The sequence below is a fragment of the Nerophis lumbriciformis genome, linkage group LG37, assembly GCF_033978685.3.
Source record: "Nerophis lumbriciformis linkage group LG37, RoL_Nlum_v2.1, whole genome shotgun sequence".
Classification (NCBI taxonomy): domain Eukaryota; kingdom Metazoa; phylum Chordata; class Actinopteri; order Syngnathiformes; family Syngnathidae; genus Nerophis; species Nerophis lumbriciformis.
Window position 1 is genome coordinate 12,521,600 of NC_084584.2, and position 18,401 is coordinate 12,540,000.

Consider the following 18,401-nt stretch of genomic DNA (forward strand, 5'->3'; position numbering starts at 1 on the left):
CCAAGGAAGCGTCCAGTGGGCATCATGACCAGATCGTCAAACCACCTTACCTGGATCCTCTCAGTGTAGGAGCATCAAATTTACTCGGAACTCCTCCCAAAAACAGAGGTTTTCAGCTATAGCTAAGGGAGAGCCCCGCCACCTGATTTGTTTCGGTTGTTTATACCTGTGATTTTGTCCTTTCGGCCACAACCCTAAGCTCATGACCATAGGTGAAGATAGGAACATAGATCGACCGATAAATTGAGAACTTTTGCCTTCCAGCATCAATCCTTCACCACGATGGACTGATACAGTCTGCATCAAGGCAGATGCTGCACAGATCCGCCTATCGATCTTACAATCCTGAGTCCCATGAGCCAAAAGGACCCGATAGGACTTCTTCTTCAGTTTGACAGCATCCCTCACTGCTAGTGACCATCAACAAACTGCCCTAGCAAATGCTGGAGGCCACAGCTTAATGGAGCCAACAGGACTACATAATCTGTAAATAACAGAGATAAAATCCTATGGCCTCAAAACTGGACACATTTGCACCAAGAAATGTTGTCCTTGAAAATGATAAACAGATTCAGTGACAAAGGGCAGACTTGACGTAGGCCAACGTTGAACAACGAACAGGCTTGACTTACAGCTGGCCATAAAAACCAGGCTCCTGCTGCGATTGTACAAAGACCGGATAACACATTATAGCATGCCAATGATCCCACATTCCTGAAGCAACATTCCTCTGCTAAAACTGCTAGAGGAGCGCCGGAAACCGAGAGGTGTGGGCTTCTTTACGGAGACTGCAGACCCCATGACCCGGAACCAGATAAGCAGAAGACTGATGGATGGAGTAAAGTTAAATATCTCAATGCCCTGCCAGTCTGGAGGAAAAAAAACTATTTACTTTGTCGCAATCCCAGAAACACTATTATTTTTTACACTAAACCTTTTTTGTTAGTGTGAACTTGTTGGTAATAACTCAAGTTGTTAAAGGGGAACATTATCACCAGACCTATGTACGGTAAGCGTCAATATATACCTTGATGTTGCAGAAAAAAGACCATATATTTTTTTAACCGATTTCCGAACTCTAAATGGGTGAATTTTGGCGAATTAAAACGCCTTTCTATTATTCGCTCTCGGAGCAATGACGTCACAACGTGGCGTCACATCGGGAAGCAATCCGGCATTTTCTCAAACACCGAGTCAAATCAGCTCTGTTATTTTCCGTTTTTTCGACTGTTTTCCGTACCTTGGAGACATCATGCCTCGTCGGTGTGTTGTCCGAAGGTGTAACAACACGAACAGGGACGGATTCAAGTTGCACCAGTGGCCCAAAGATGCGAAAGTGGCAAGAAATTGGCCGTTTGTTCCGCACACTTTACCGACGAAAGCTATGCTACGACAGAGATGGCAAGAATGTGTGGATATCCTGCGACACTCAAAGCAGATGCATTTCCGACGATAAAGTCAAAGAAATCTGCCGCCAGACCCCCAGGAAAAGAGAGCGGATGAGGGTATGTCTACAGAATATATTAATTGATGAAAATTGGGCTGTCTGCACTCTCAAAGTGCATGTTGTTGCCAAATGTATTTCATATGCTGTAAACCTAGTTCATAGTTGTTAGTTTCCTTTAATGCCAAACAAACACATACCAATCGTTGGTTAGAAGGCGATCGCCGAATTCGTCCTCGCTTTCTCCCGTGTCGCTGGCTGTCGTGTCGTTTGTCGGTTTCGCTTGCATACGGTTCAAACCGATATGGCTCAATAGCTTCAGTTTCTTCTTCAATTTCGTTTTCGCTACCTGCCTCCACACTACAATCATCCGTTTCAATACATGCGTAATCTGTTGAATCGCTTAAGCCGCTGAAATCCGAGTCTGAATCCGAGCTAATGTCGCTATACATTGCTGTTCTAGCCGCCATGTTTGTATCGGCATCACTATGTGACGTCACAGGAAAATGGACGGGTGTATATAACGATGGTTAAAATCAGGCACTTTGAAGCTTTTTTTTTTTAAGGGATATTGCGTGATGGGTAAAATTTTGAAAAAAACTTTGAAAAATAAAATAAGCCACTGGGAACTGATTTTTAATGGTTTTAACCCTTCTGAAATTGTGATAATGTTCCCCTTTAACATACGTTGTTAACACCTTTTGCGGTGCCTACAGTGACTTACGAGTTCAATTCGTTCTATGACCAAGCTCGTAAACTCATGTAAAACACTTATCTCAAATTGAAATCAATTTGGCCTTCCCAAAATACCAATTTTACAAGGCAACAATACTTTAAAAAAACATGAGAAATATTGTTTGAAAAACATTACAATAGATGTACCACAACTTACAGTAGTTTTATGAAATATTGTCTAGCATTTACCCTGTGGAGCAGACTTTTAGGTGTCTCCTACAGGCTACTTCTTTACCATGTAACAATAACAAGGAAATAATTAATGCTGCACACCGACGTCTTTGACTGACGGACCGTAAGTCAGAGTTCACAGCAAGCGATATGTATGTCTGTGTACCAAAGGTATTGCTTGACTGTCTAGTTTGTAGAGTCAGAATTAAAACAGTTCAGTTTCTACACATTTTTATAGATAAAGATTATTCATTTGAACAATTGTGGTTTGCTGGCCGCAGAAGAATGCTGCAGCTTGTGGGATGCGGACTGACAGTGCAGCGGTCAGACTGACTAGCCGTGTCTGTTAAACAGTAGGACATTTTGTGTTTTTCTGATTCTGTCAGCCCCATCTTCCTCTTTCGCAATAATTTTCTAATTTCCGGTGGTTGGAAGGCAGGATTGTGTCAATCTCTGGATATGTGTTGACAAATATTACTTCAATGCTCATAACTGAAATGATAGCTAATATTAGCAATTTAAAGCATTAAAAAAAAACAACCAGAGACAGCTCGTATTTTAAAAATCCTCATATATTGAGGTGCCACTGTACATTGTGTGGTCTTTCAAAGAAACACTGAAAATGTAGTTATTACAATGCAATATTCCAAGAAGGTTATACATTACGGCCTGACCATTTTAGTGAAACCTTGATCATACTACAGAACTCTCTCTGAAGAAGATTTCAACCCTTCGAGACATGATGCACAACACTAAAATTATAATAGAGGATGTCAGATGCCGCAAATTAGACCCAGCCCTCAAACATCCAGGGGTCCTAACCAGTACGAGCTTTGAGAAATGGTCATGTATTTGTAGAATTAATTCTAACAGGTTGCCTACACTTCTTTGATAGCTGGCTTGTCAGTTCAGAAGGTCAAACATCTTTCAACAATATGATGCAGACCTTCGGGTGTCACAGGAGGGACAGCACCTGCTTACTTCACCTTATGGGAGGGCCGGCTCTCGACGCAATCAAAGCTTGTGAATGAATATGGTCATACCCAGTTTCCCCGCAGGTTTGATGCATGTTTTCAAGCTGCTTCCATCCTTTTTCTTTGCAATGGACTCCAGTTTGTTCAAAGCTGCAAGGCCAAGAAAACCTCAGTCAAGCTACTTTGTGAGAAATTCTACACAGGTTTGTCAAAGATAAAAGACACCCACCATCTTCATAAGAGTGGAAATTGACTGATACAAAAATATCAGGCTCCAGACTCAGTCGCTGTAACACAGTATCACATCAGCAAAAAAAGCAAGAAAACTGGAGTCAATGTGCACCAAGCTTAGGTCTCAACCTTCATGTTGGCCCGTGCAGGTCCTTGAAGCTTCTCCGCCTGCTTTGCCAAATTTAGCATCATGGACATGAAACCCTCTGAGTAGTCCCGATAATACTGCTTAGACACCAAAGTGAAAGGGTGCCAGGCTTTCTGCACAAACAATGACGTCACTTTAGTTCTACTGTGACGCAACACTAGGAAACCACTTGAGTAAAATCCTTGTAAAGCCTTAACTGCTCTAAAATCAGTTTCTCACTTTGGTGGTCTAACACGAAGCCAGATAAATGAGGACGCCAGACACTTTGGCAAGTTCTTGAAGGCACATTGAGCCAATTTCCACCAAACAGTCCTCAAATGCAGAGTGTGTAGATTGGTCGCAAACAATACTTGTCCAAAATATGCTAACTAAATGATTACAAAAAAATCTCTAAAGTAGTGCGAGTTTGTCAGTTAATTTGGCCAATCAGCGGAATCTTAGAACTTGGTGAAAAATTGCCTTTGTTGCACATCACAGCATATTTTTTTCCCAAAAGCAAATCTTGAAAGAAAAACATTTACATAATCTACATTCCAATTATGCACAACCAAGGGAGCATTATTGTTTATTGCAGGGTTATCGCTACTTACAAAGAAACTATAGATGTGGTCAAAGCTAAGGACGTGTTTGATGACGGTGTGGGCAGCCAGCGTCAGTTTGCAGAGGGTGCAAAGGTAGTATGTCCTCTCAGTCTGTCCCTTACAAATGCATTCGACAAGGTGCTGCATGCCTACAAGACAAAGTTTATAAATGGTTGGGCAAGCACACCAAACAAGTTTTAAAAAGACAGACACCATGCGGCATACTTGCCAACCTTGAGACCTCCGATTTCGGGAGGTGGGGGGAGGGGTGGGGTGAGCATGGTCGGGGTGGGACGGGGGCGTGGCTAAAAGGGGAGGGGTATATTTACAGCTAGAATTCACTGTACGTCAAGTATTTCATATATATATATATATATATAAGAAATACTTGACGTACAGTGAATTATATATATATATATATATATATATATATATATATAATAAATACTTGAATTTCAGTGTTCATTTATTTACACATATACACACACAACACTCATCTACTCATTGTTGAGTTAAGGGTTGAATTGTCCATCCTTGTTCTATTCTCTGTCACTATTTTTCGAACCATGCTGAACACCCTCTCTGATGCATTGCTGTGTGGCACGCACAAAAGTGCTTTCATCAAATGCACTAGATGGCAGTATTGTCCTGTTTAAGAGTGTCACAACATTGCTGTTTACGGCAGACGAACTGCTTTACGGTATACAAAAAAGTGACTGCTGTTGTCGCGCTGAGAGGACGTTAATGAAACTGCCTAACAATAAACCCACATAAGAAACCAAGAACTCGCCCTCCATCATTCTACAGTTATAATGTCATTGGGCAGGTACGCTTTTTTATATTGTGGAGGACCTGAGTCCGCCTGAATTTCGGGAGAAAATTTGTCCCGGGAGGTTTTCGGGAGAGGCGCTGAATTTCGGGAGTCTCCCGGAAAATCCGGGAGGGTTGGCAAGTATGCCATGCGGTCCAGTGACTATGACTGGATTTTGACGCCACATGTCTGACAGACCAATTCACTATGTGTTTTTAGAGTCTTCATTTTGTGGGTCAAATGAACTTTGTGCAACCTAACAAGGTCTTTAGATTCCAATGTTAACCCGTAAGCTCATCACAGAACTCATGAATTAGATCCAGCTCTCCGTTCAAAGGGTCCCGTCGTAGTCGAGTCTTACCCGGCTGCTCCTCGATGAGGCTCTACTCAGCTGGATGGCGAGGCAATTCACCTAGCTCTCACTACCCGTCTTTGGTTCAGCCCCTGCCCTGGTTCCTCTTGTGGCCGACTTGGCTGAGAAGCCTATCTGTTTAAGCCGAGCTGAATCCGACACCCCGCTGTTTTGGATAACTTGCCTGTAATGAATCTTCGCTCTTGTTACTGGCTAGGTTAGATTTGAGGTCTAGGAGTAGAAAGCCCTACAGGACATATTAGATTTAGAGCAACCTTTCAAAGCTAGTTGTGTTACACACAGGATTCTTAACATTTTACATCATGAACGTATTGGCACGAAGAATGATAAAATTTTTGAATATACATTTTTATAATAGTTTTTATTGCATGCTCAATTTGGTGTAAGCATAGCACAGCGTCAATCACAAAAAAAATGCATAAAATTGATAAGTTTCAAATTCATTCTAAATTTGGTCTCACTCTTCTTACTGTGCTGGATTCTTTGGGGAATTTCCTAATAAAATGTCTGTTTGGAGTGAGCTGGGTGACTAGCAGGATCAGGGCGACCACACCCAAACTCTGGCTGCTATGCAGAAAAGGCAGCACGGAGGCTCAGCGACTGCCGAGGGCCAGGGATGTCCGCTGGTATTACCGTTGACCAATCTCGTGATGTCCTCGATTTCAACTGTGAGGAGGTACCACTCCACCTCACCTGCCATGCTGGGTCGGCCGGACACTCCGTCAACACCAGGAGTGTAATTGCCGCTGAGTCACTCTATTCGATCGTAATTCAAACTCTTGTCCTCCGAGTGTAGAATCAAAATCCCTTTTCTTGCTGCTCAATACCAGACAGCCAGATGAAAAAGAGTCTCTTTCGCCAGATTAGTCCTTCTTGGGTTTTTGGAGCTATTGTCCAAGCAAGGGAGAGGTCTCTTTGTCTTTCATCCGATGGCGTGGTCCAAACGTGTAGAATCAAAATCCTTTTTCTTGCTGCTCAATAGCAGGGGGAGCAAGATGAAAAAGAGTCTCTTTCGCCAGATTAGTCCTGCTTGGATTTTTGGAGATATTGTCCAAGCAAGGGAGAGGTCTCTTTGTCTTCCATCCTATGGCGTGGTCCAAGCACGAATCTCTTATTTTGTCTGTGTCTATGTCTTTTTAAACCCTACTCTGCTCGGACTGGCCCTAGCAAGTCAGGGTGCATCTCCTAACCAATCATGTTTTTTATTTTTTTATTTATTGATTTATATGTACACCAACAATCCTCATCACTGTATTTTTTGTAGTCCATTTTCCTTCTTTATAGCTTCAATGTAAGCTACCTCCCTACATGGGTGTAAAAATAGCTAAACTAAACAGGAATGGCTACTGGTTCAAAAAGTAGCCAGGCTACTGGGAAATGCAATTAATCTATGCATCGTTGTAACATGCTGCCGCGCCCATCACTAGCCCTCAGGATAGTCACCTTTAAGATCATCTGAGACCAGCCTCCTGAACAGCTGCTCCAACAACCACTTTGTATCAACAAATAATTTTTGCGCAAATGTCCCAGGGTAGCTAATCTGCTTGTGGTCGCCCTTATCGGGGGTCTCAAAGGACTACAGTTTATCATCCAAATCCACTTGAGTGGGCAAATTCTCACATTTGATAGCATCTGACACTTTCAAGAGGTGTTGTGTTCATGGATGAATCCTAATTTTCCACTGTACATAGACGGCTGATAGCATGTATAGCGTTGTGTAGGTGAGCGGTTTGTTGATGTCAACGTTGTGGACCAAGTGGCATGGACAGGCGAGGGTTATGGACAACGAACACCAGTGTATTTTTGGTGATTGCATTTTCTAAAATGCACAAAAGATAGGCGGACGAGAGCCTGACATCCATTGTCGTGCCATTCATTCGCAACTATGCCTTCATTTTTGTAGCATGATTAAGCACAGTGCTATGTTGGAAGAGTGTGTAGACAATTGCAAATTCAGTGGTCACCCACATTTGTTTGAAACCAGATTCAGATCTTAAGATGTCCAATTACATGCTTGTTGCACTTACAATGCCATGACAAACATCCGCTGCTAAAATTTTGATTTGGCCAATGACTACGTATGCTGCGTCCATAGAGGTGCCATATCATTATGGACAACCTAACAGGTGTCCAAGATCAATTCTTGTCAGCACTCCCAGTCAGTTGTCAACATGTTTCCAGTCTTTCGGAACCAAAATCAACTCTCTCCCTTTCCTCTTGTGGTCTCAATTCTTCAAATTCTAGTGACAGGGGAACTTTAATAGTCAATTGGGGTGGTGATCCAATCCAATCCCCTTTCTTTATATACTACTATTAACAACAAAACTGTCTCTAGAGTGCTGCACATAAAAAAGAAACAATAAAAGTAATCAAATTACAAGCATTTAAAATGACAGAAATAAACAAACAAATAGAAAAAAAAAAACACAAAGACAGGACCACAAGACTCACGCCGATTTAAAAGCCAGATAATAAAAGTGGGTTTTAAAGGCCTACTGAAACCCACTACTACCGACCACTCCTCTCTGAGCTGCCACCTTAACGTGGTAGAGGAGTTTGCGTGTCCCAATGATCCTAGGAGCTATGTTGTCCGGGGGCTTCCATGCCCCCTGGTAGGGTCTCCCAAGACAAACAGGTCCTAGGTGAGGGATCAGACAAAGAGCAGCTCGAAGACTTCTATGGAAATGCAAGAACCGAGACTCAGATTTCCCTCGCCCGGACGCGGGTCACCGGGGCCCCCCTCCGGAGCCAGGCCCGGAGTTGGGGCACGATGGCGAGCGCCTGGTGGCCGGGCCTGTCCCCATGGGGCCCGGCCGGGCACAGCCCGAAGAGGCAACGTGGGTCCCCCCTCCAATGGGCTCACCACCCATAGCAGGGGCCATAGAGGTCGGGTGCAATGTGAGCTGGGCGGTAGCCGAAGGCAGGGCACTTGGCGGTCCGATCCTCGGCTACAGAAGCTAGCTCTTGGGACGTGGAACGTCACCTCGCTGGGGGGAAGGAGCCTGAGCTAGTGCGCGAGGTAGAGAAGTTCCGGTTGGATATAGTCGGACTCACCTCGACGCACAGCAAGGGCTCTGGAACCAGTTCTCTCGAGAGGGGCTGGACTCTCTTCCACTCTGGCGTTGCCAGCAGTGAGAGGCGACGGGCTGGGGTGGCAATTCTTGTTGCCCCCCGGCTCAGAGCCTGCATGTTGGAGTTCAACCCGGTGGACGAGAGGGTAGCTTCCCTCCGCCTTCGGGTGGGGGGACGGGTCCTGACTGTTGTTTGCGCTTACGCGCCAAACAGCAGCTCAGAGTACCCACCCTTTTTGGATTCACTCGAGGGAGTACTTGAGAGTGCTCCCCCGGGTGATTCCCTCGTTCTACTGGGGGACTTCAACGCTCATATTGGCAACGACAGTGAAACCTGGAGAGGCGTGATTGGGAAGAATGGCCGCCCGGATCTCAACCCAAGTGGTGTTTTGTTATTGGACTTTTGTGCCCGTCACGGATTGTCCATAACGAACACCATGTTCAAGCATAAGGGTGTCCATATGTGCACTTGGCACCAGGACACCCTAGGCCGCAGTTCTATGATCGACTTTGTAGTTGTGTCATCGGATTTGCGGCCTCATGTTTTGGACACTCGGGTGAAGAGAGGGGCGGAGCTTTCTACCGATCACCACCTGGTGGTGAGTTGGCTGCGATGGTGGGGGAGGATGCCGGACAGACCTGGCAGGCCCAAACGCATTGTGAGGGTTTGCTGGGAACGTCTGGCAGAGTCTCCTGTCAGAGAGAGTTTCAATTCCCACCTCCGGAAGAACTTTGAACATGTCACGAGGGAGGTGCTGGACATTGACTCCGAGTGGACCATGTTCCGCACCTCTATTGTCGAGGCGGCTGATTGGAGCTGTGGCCGCAAGGTAGTTGGTGCCTGTCGTGGCGGTAATCCTAGAACCCGTTGGTGGACACCGGCGGTGAGGGATGCCGTCAAGCTGAAGAAGGAGTCCTATCGGTTTCTTTTGGCTCATGGGACTCCTGAGGCAGCGGACAGGTACCGACAGGCCAAGCGGTGTGCGGCTTCAGCGGTCGCGGAGGCAAAAACTCGGACATGGGAGGAGTTCGGGGAAGCCATGGAAAACGACTTCCGGACGGCTTCGAAGCGATTCTGGACCACCATCCACCGCCTCAGGAAGGGGAAGCAGTGCAGTGCCAACATCGTGTATGGTGCGGATGGTGTTCTGCTGACCTCGACTGCGGAAGTTGTGGATCGGTGGAGGGAATACTTCGAAGACCTCCTCAATCCCACCAACACGTCTTCCTATGAGGAAGCAGTGCCTGAGGAATCTGTGGTGGGCTCTCCTATTTCTGGGGCTGAGGTTGCTGAGGTAGTTAAAAAGCTCCTCGGTGGCAAGGCCCCAGGGGTGGATGAGATCCGCCCGGAGTTCCTTAAGGCTCTGGATGCTGTAGGGCTGTCTTGGTTGACAAGACTCTGCAGCATCGCGTGGACATCGGGGGCAGTACCTCTGGATTGGCAGACCGGGGTGGTGGTTCCTCTCTTTAAAAAGGGGAACCGGAGGGTGTGTTCTAACTATCGTGGGATCACACTCCTCAGCCTTCCCGGTAAGGTCTATTCAGGTGTACTGGAGAGGAGGCTACGCCGGATAGTCGAACCTCGGATTCAGGAGGAACAGTGTGGTTTTCGTCCTGGTCGTGGAACTGTGGACCAGCTCTATACTCTCGGCAGGGTCCTTGAGGGTGCATGGGAGTTTGCCCAACCAGTCTACATGTGCTTTGTGGACTTGGAGAAGGCATTCGACCGTGTCCCTCGGGAAGTCCTGTGGGGAGTGCTCAGAGAGTATGGGGTTTCGGACTGTCTGATTGTGGCGGTCCGCTCCCTGTATGATCAGTGTCAGAGCTTGGTTCGCATTGCTGGCAGTAAGTCGGACACATTTCCGGTGAGGGTTGGACTCCGCCAAGGCTGCCCTTTGTCACCGATTCTGTTCATAACTTTTATGGACAGAATTTCTAGGCGCAGTCAAGGCGTTGAGGGGATCCGGTTTGGTGGCTGCAGGATTAGGTCTCTGCTTTTTGCAGATGATTTGGTCCTGATGGCTTCATCTGGCCAGGATCTTCAGCTCTCACTGGATCAGTTCGCAGCTGAGTGTGAAGCGACTGGGATGAGAATCAGCACCTCCAAGTCCGAGTCCATGGTTCTGGCCCGGAAAAGGGTGGAGTGCCATCTCCGGGTTGGGGAGGAGATCTTGCCCCAAGTGGAGGAGTTCAAGTACCTCGGAGTCTTGTTCACGAGTGAGGGAAGAGTGGATCGTGAGATCGACAGGCGGATCGGTGCGGCGTCTTCAGTAATGCGGACGCTGTATCGATCCGTTGTGGTGAAGAAGGAGCTGAGCCGGAAGGCAAAGCTCTCAATTTACCGGTCGATCTACGTTCCCATCCTCACCTATGGTCATGAGCTTTGGGTTATGACCGAAAGGACAAGATCACGGGTACAAGCGGCCGAAATGAGTTTCCTCCGCCGGGTGGCGGGGCTCTCCCTTAGAGATAGGGTGAGAAGCTCTGTCATCCGGGGGGAGCTCAAAGTAAAGCCGCTGCTCCTCCGCCTCGAGAGGAGCCAGATGAGGTGGTTCGGGCATCTGGTCAGGATGCCACCCGAGCGCCTCCCTAAGGAGGTGTTTAGGGCATGTCCGACCGGTAGGAGGCCACGAGGAAGACCCAGGACACGTTGGGAAGACTATGTCTCCCGGCTGGCCTGGGAACGCCTCGGGATCCCCCGGGAGGAGCTGGACGAAGTGGCTGGGGAGAGGGAAGTCTGGGCTTCCCTGCTTAGGCTGCTGCCCCCGCGACCCGACCTCGGATAAGCGGAAGAAGATGGATGGATGGATAGAAAAAAAAAAACACAAAGACAGGACCACAAGACTCACGCCGATTTAAAAGCCAGATAATAAAAGTGGGTTTTAAAGGCCTACTGAAACCCACTACTACCGACCACGCAGTCTGATAGTTTATATATCAATGATGAAATCTTAACATTGCAACACATGCCAATACGACCGGGTTAGCTGACTAAAGTGCAATTTTAAATTTTGCGCGAAATATCCTGCTGAAAATGTCTCGGTATGATGACGCCGGCACGTGACGTCACGGATTGTAGAGGACATTTTGGGACAGCATGGTGGCCAGCTATTAAGTCGTCTGCTTTCATCGCAATATTCCACAGTATTCTGGACATCTGTGTTGGTGAATCTTTTGCAATTTGTTCAATGAACAATGGAGACAGCAAAGAAGAAAGCTGTAGGTGGAAAGCGGTGTATTGCGGGCGGCTGCAGCAACACAAACACAGCCGGTGTTTCATTGTTTACATTCCCGAAAGATGACAGTCAAGCTTTACCATTGGCCTGTGGAGAACTGGGACAACAGAGACTCTTACCAGGAGGACTTTGAGTTGGTTGCGCAGACGCAGTACCGTGAGTACGCATGCAGCTGCAGCTTCCAGACATTTGATCGCTTGCCCGTACGTGCATGTCACGTACGTAACTTTGGGGAAATATATGTGCTGTATGAACTTTGGAGAGGTGAACGGTACTTTGGGCTGTGGGATTGAGTGTGTTGTGCAGGTGTTTGAGTTGTATTGGCGGGTTATATGGACGGGAGAGGGGAGGTGTTTGTTATGCGGGATTAATTTGTGGCATATTAAATATAAGCTTGGTTGTGTTGTGGCTAATAGAGTATATATATGTCTTGTGTTTATTTACTGTTTTAGTCATTCCCAGCTGAATATCAGGTCCCACCCGCCTCTCACAGCATCTTCCCTATCTGAATCGCTCCCACTGCCCTCTAGTCCTTCACTCTAACTTTCCTCATCCACAAATCTTTCATCCTCGCTCAAATCAATTGGGAAATTGTCGCTTTCTCGGTCTGAATCGCTCTCGCTGCTGGTGGCCATGATTGTAAACAATGTGCGGATGTGAGGAGCTCCACAACCTGTGACATCACGCTACTCGTCTGCTACTTCCGGTACAGGCAAGGCTTTTTTTTATCAGCGACCAAAAGTTGCGAACTTTATCGTCAAGGTTCTCTACTAAATCCTTTCAGCAAAAATATGGCAATATCGCAAAATGATCAAGTATGACATACAACGGACCTGCTATCCCCGTTTAAATAAGAAAATCGCATTTCAGTAGGTCTTTAAGACGTGACTTAAAAAAGGACTGCCTTCTCTTTATTTGTTGTGTCTTTTGCAATCGTGCTTTAGCTGAAAGTTGTGTTGTGGCGTTTGTATTTGTTCGACCTTTCTCCCTCACAGTAGCTATCCGCCATTCTTGTTTTGCCCACTGATGGCAATGAAGCCACAGACGGGCAGACAGACTTGACTAACATTTAACGATAATCATTAAAAGTGTTAAACTTCATATAAAGTCTGCCGTTCATTAATCCAATTTTTCCTCTTTCTCGTAACGATAAAATTGATCAATATCCGCTGTTGGCTCGATACCAGTCTTCTGGAAGGCAAACTTGCCAAGCATAGGTCGATTTAGTCGAATCTAAATCGATATATCGACACACCCCTACTTGATAAATTCCTTTCATACAACTAACACAGGAAGTGTATTTAGGTCCAGGTTGTAAATGGTCATTAAGAGGATGCCTGTTGAATTTGACCAACAGCAGCAAACAAGCCTAAGGGTTATAAAAGGTCATCAACCTGGAAACTCTTGGTAACAATTCTGCTGTTGACAGTAACAGTTGCACCGTTCAAGGTTTCTCTGTACTTCACTGTTATATCACTATTTCCATATGGGTTGCATAATACTCTCCAACAAAACATATGTAATATATGCATTTTTGCTTTCTTTTAATCAAATTGCATTACTTAAGCATCCCGTCACTGTTTTCTGAAGAAACTAAAGACACTACACCATTTCAACTAGTTTGATCTGGTTTGCATCTAACAGCTACAGTTTACTGTACATCTATTTTACCCAAGGCCCATGGCTTTCAGTTCCTACAGATGAAGTGAGATTCAAACTGAATTTTGTGGACAATTACACATACTCCTCTCTGAAGAAAGAAGCTAATGTAATAGATTTTTCAAATGCTTGCAGTAGCTGAAATTGAAGTGTCATACCAGTTCACATTTTTGACCCCTCACAAAAAAACATGGTGTCTTGTCTTTTAAACATAATGCCATTTTACACACAGCATTTACCCAAACAAAAATAAGTAACGAAAAAAAAGATACCTACCTAGAAGGGGATACTTCCTATGGATGTCTGTTTGGTACTGTTGCATGGTCACTCTCTTTGGCTTGACAACTACCAAAATGAAGCAAATATAAGACATGAATAATGACGATGTAGATCAATATGTGAAACCATTATAATCAGTGACTCCTAGATCGATGAAGTCGCCAATGCAATCATTATTGTGCAATGCGGTTGAAGGCACCAGAGCAACATAATTGACATTTTAGGAAAGTTCCACATAAAATTCAGTTGGAAAAAAAGGTAATGACAGAAGTGAATATCTACCTTCCAGCAGCTTGGGAAGCTTGTCGAATTCACTGAGAGAGTGCATTACTGGTGAGAGGAAGCAGACTGTTACATCACAGATCAACTTGGGATTCAATTACTGCTTGGTGAGATTGGAGGATAGGATACCTTGAGAGTAGGTATACGTTTTATACAATCCAAACAGGTTTTCAGGCAAATCCAACATCTGAACAGGAGGAGGGCAAAAGGTAAGTAAATACTAGATTTAAACATCTCAAATAAACATTGGTTTTAATGGGCTTTGTTCCCTGGTGCATTCAACCTCATTATTGATGTTTGAGCATTCCGACACACACCTGTATTGGTCCTGATTGGTGGCTTCTTTCTTGCTTGGGTAGATCTACCCATAAATCTTTGTTAGGAATCCAGGAGAATCCAAGCCTATTTGGATCTATGTAGTTCTGTAGACACAGTACCATCCAGTAAGATGGCATCCAATGCAAAAAAAAAGTAGGCAGATTTCATTCACTATTCTTCATAACTCACACAGTAGTTGAATATATGGCAAACGGAGGTAATGTGGGATAATATCTTTGTGTCCCGCAACATTTCCTTACAGCTGTGGCACAGGTAAAATACATGCGCCACACTTGGAGTGAAACAGACAGTCAGCAATCGCACACCTAGGAGAACACGCAAAATACTCGTCTGGTTAGCAGGATAAAACAGAGGATGTCCCCCATCCCCAGAGTTGAGCCACTGACACGTCGAACTACAGTGTATCCAATCAAACTCAAGTCAGAGGTTCCATGGTGGTTTCTTTTTTAAAGCTCTCCAAGTAACAAAAACCATCCGATCTTTCCTGATAGAATCACTGTTGGCTTGACAGAGTGACCGCACACTCATCATCAATACATTCTACAAACCTATGCAGCGTTGATGAATGTTTTGTCGGATGTCTCGATCCATAATGACAATGTTTGGGAGCTTGTCTGTAGAAAAACAATGATTATAGCACAGTAGGAATTATCGTCAAATCTTGGGAAGTACACTCAACACAAAAACGTTGATGCTTTACTTTTGTAATGAACGGTTGGAAAAAAATTGCTCTGACTGCCACTTTCTCTTAAACTGGATTTAACATGTTAAACGGGCCAACAGGGGACATAACAGTTTATTCCGCCCATCACCAGGTTAAAGCTCATGCCATCTCCTGCATCGACAGGTGCCAGATTCAACTTACCTAGTTTCAATCATCAAAACTCTAATGTCTCATGTTTGCTGGTATAACAAAGTTCATTGAATTGTTGTACTAGCTAAAAAGTAGTACAACAATTGATAAAAATGATAAGAAAAAAAATCACTTACTATAAAAACCGTCAGGCTCTATACAGGAAAAAAACAGTGCAAAAAAAGTGGTTACAAGCGTGAACAAACTTGACCCAAAGTAATATTTCAGCCAAATGCAAAAAACAAAAACGGTGACCAGAAATACCTTTCTGGAATACTTCATTCATTTTCTGTAACAATTGAAAAAAAAAAAAGGGACAGACGGTTTTAGATCTTTCCCAACAATGAAGGAAAATTCAAAGTCTGGTAGAAAATGCGAAATGCCTACCTGTCGGTGCCAGTTTGTGTTGATATGGAGCTTTAACTCTTGAAAGTTTTTAAACATGGAGAGGCAGACCTGCAACAAGAACTTTGTCAAGAGAGAAATGGCCTTCATACATTCAGGTTAGTAATGGACAGTTACACTGGGTTGGAAAGTTACAAAAAGGAAAAACAAACAAAGAAACATACAAAAAGCGTTAAAGCAAAATAGTCCTAGAAAAAAAAAAAAGAAGGAAAATGTAAGTTTAGAAACCCAAGTCAATAGGCACTTCTCAATACCAATATTTGAAACAATGGAAGCTCCATCTTCAGAGAACAGACTGACTATGTTTACACTGCAGGCCAAAGTGGCCCAAAATTAGATGTTTTTCTTTTAATTGATTTTTTTCCAGCTGACTGTTTACACTGCAAGTAAATGTGATTTTTATTAAGACTCCAGTGTAAACGCACACAGCACCCAGTGCGATAATGTGAATAAACAGGAAGTTGACCGGGAGGAAGTCGCTACTACTACAAAATAAAATAATTCGCCACACCTTCAAATTATTGTTTTTAGGGGAAAATAAAGTATGAATGGATGTATATAGTATAATATATTTGGGAGGGTTCCAATCTTCTAATGGCTGTTAAGTAGAGGAGACACGAACATCATCGTGGATCTACGAGTTTTTCTTCTTCTTCCAAAAATAAAATGCGTCACAGCGTCAATTACAGTCCTTAAACAATCACTATTTATTCGGAATCAATAGAAAAAAACAATGCAATGACTTGCAAACCACACATAACGTTTGAGTAAAATATGTATGTTCCTGCTGTGAAAAGATCAGTCATACTGAAGCATTGTGGTATTATCGTGTCAGTTTGGATATACGTGACAGTAGTTTCTGAAGATTTATGGTGCTATGCGCTAGTCCTCATGGGATATGTGGTCTTCCTTCAGGGAAAACACTGCGCTTCCGTCCACTGGCGCAGCTATAAATCAACCAAAACTGAAAGTTCTTAAGTGGGGCTTAAAAGTTTCTATTTTTAAAGAAATACAGTATTGCAACATTCTATCACTGCAAATTGAATTAAGGTGCGCAGACTTCATTTAGTGCCAATGTGTCAAAGTCAAGGCCCGCGGGTCAGACCCAGCCTGTGAATTAATTATCAATAATATATTAGAACCGGCCCGCAGACTACAGCTGCCTGCTGCTGTTTTGCACGCACCAATAGTCCATTCCCCACAATGCCACAGTAGCCCGCAAACTCACTGCAGTGCCGCAAGTAGGCCTCGGCTTCATTATTCATCAGCATTCAGGGCAGATGTCAACTTTCAGGTTGCGGGGGCGGGGTTGGGGTGCAGGCAGCATACCCCTTCCCCTTCGAGCTGTCCTGGATGAAATGAAATTCTTTTTTCCAATAATTTTGGAACTTGCAAGCCTACTTCTTCTTACTCGTCGTCGCCGTGTCTCTTCTTCGTTCTTAAGTTAAAGTTAAACTTCTTCTGCTTTGTCTCCTTCTGGTTCTGTTTGGAGCTCAGTGCACAATTGCACGCACTGAGCTCCAAAAGCCGTAGATGTTATTGTAGCGTCCCGGAAGTGTCAGTGCTGCAAGGGGTTCTGGGTATTTGTTCTGTTGCGTTTATGTTGTGTTACGGTGCGGATGTTCTCCCGAAATGTGATTGTCATTCTTGTTTGGTGTGGGTTCACAGTGTGGCGCATATTTGTAACAGTGTTAAAGTTGTTTATATGGCCACCCTCAGTGTGACCTGTATGACTGTTGACCAAGTATGCTTGCATTAACTTGTGTGTGTGTGTGTGTGTGTGTGTGTGAAATTACTGTTATCATTAAACCAGTTATAAGATCATACAACGTGTCAGCATTTCTTGACATCTTCGAGTAAAGGCCATTGTTAAACCCGTCCAACGCTACATTATTATGTGACTGGGCCGGCACGCTGTTTATATGGTGGAAAAGCGGCATCTATGTACAGTGAAAGCAGCATGCGGATGTTAAGGGGTTAAGGTTTCAGGTGAGAGAGGACGCTAAAGGCAGTGCCTTTAAAAGGCACGCCCCCAATATTGTTGTCCGGGTGGAAATCAGGAGAAATTCGGGAGAATGGTTGCCCCGGAGATAGGTTGATTGGCAACACTAAATTGGCCCTAGTGTGTAAATGTGAGTGTGAATGTTGTCTGTCTATCTGTGTTGGCCCTGTGATGAGGTGGCGACTTGTCCAGGGTGTACCCCGCCTTCCGCCCGATTGTAGCTGAGATAGGCTCCAGCACCCCCCGCGACCCCGAAGGGAATAAGCGGTAGAAAATGGATGGATGGATGGATGGATGGATGGATGGGTTGCCCCGGGAGATTTTCGGGAGGGGCTCTGAAATTTGGGAGTCTCCCGGGAAAATCGGGAGGGTTAGCAAGTATGTGTACTGTACTGTACAATCTACAAATAAAAGTCTCAATCAAATTCAATCAATCAATGCTTTTAAATTAATACATAGGCCTATTGCTTATCATTAACGGTAAAAAAAACTTATGAGAGCCACTGCATCAAGGTGAGGTTTCTCAAAGTGCAAAATAACAGCAAACATCTTTTGGAACTCTTATTTTGTTAGCCTAGTCAGACCGGATGCAACGCACAGAAACGTTATTGTGAAGGCCGGAAGTGTGCTCTTCGGGTAGATTTGTAAACGAAAGTAAGTGTCGTTTCCCCGACTCTTCAAACGGAGGTTTTCCAATTATGTAATCACTTTACAAGACACTCAGTTACAAATATAATAATAATTAATAATTAAAAGAGTTTCAGTCTGAGCACTAGAACGACCCGCTCGCAGCAGTCAAACTTCACA

General features: G+C 44.6%; 1 protein-coding gene across 2 annotated transcripts in view; it reads right to left on the reverse strand.

The window, feature by feature from the left end:
• The window catches only part of LOC133577578 (uncharacterized), a 31,007-nt gene that overhangs the window by 12,008 nt on the left and 598 nt on the right, over positions 1-18,401 (reverse strand). For both annotated transcript variants that reach the window (XM_061931553.1, XM_061931552.1), the window contains exons 2-14: positions 15,575-15,643; positions 15,452-15,476; positions 15,325-15,342; positions 14,883-14,948; positions 14,503-14,639; positions 14,313-14,417; positions 14,125-14,182; positions 13,996-14,043; positions 13,711-13,779; positions 4,294-4,433; positions 3,685-3,816; positions 3,554-3,611; positions 3,394-3,474 (exon numbers count right to left, since the gene is read on the reverse strand). In XM_061931553.1, coding sequence (XP_061787537.1) covers positions 3,394-3,474; positions 3,554-3,611; positions 3,685-3,816; positions 4,294-4,433; positions 13,711-13,779; positions 13,996-14,043; positions 14,125-14,182; positions 14,313-14,417; positions 14,503-14,639; positions 14,883-14,948; positions 15,325-15,342; positions 15,452-15,476; positions 15,575-15,643 — 1,006 coding nt within the window. The remainder of the gene's footprint in view (positions 1-3,393; positions 3,475-3,553; positions 3,612-3,684; positions 3,817-4,293; positions 4,434-13,710; positions 13,780-13,995; positions 14,044-14,124; positions 14,183-14,312; positions 14,418-14,502; positions 14,640-14,882; positions 14,949-15,324; positions 15,343-15,451; positions 15,477-15,574; positions 15,644-18,401) is intronic.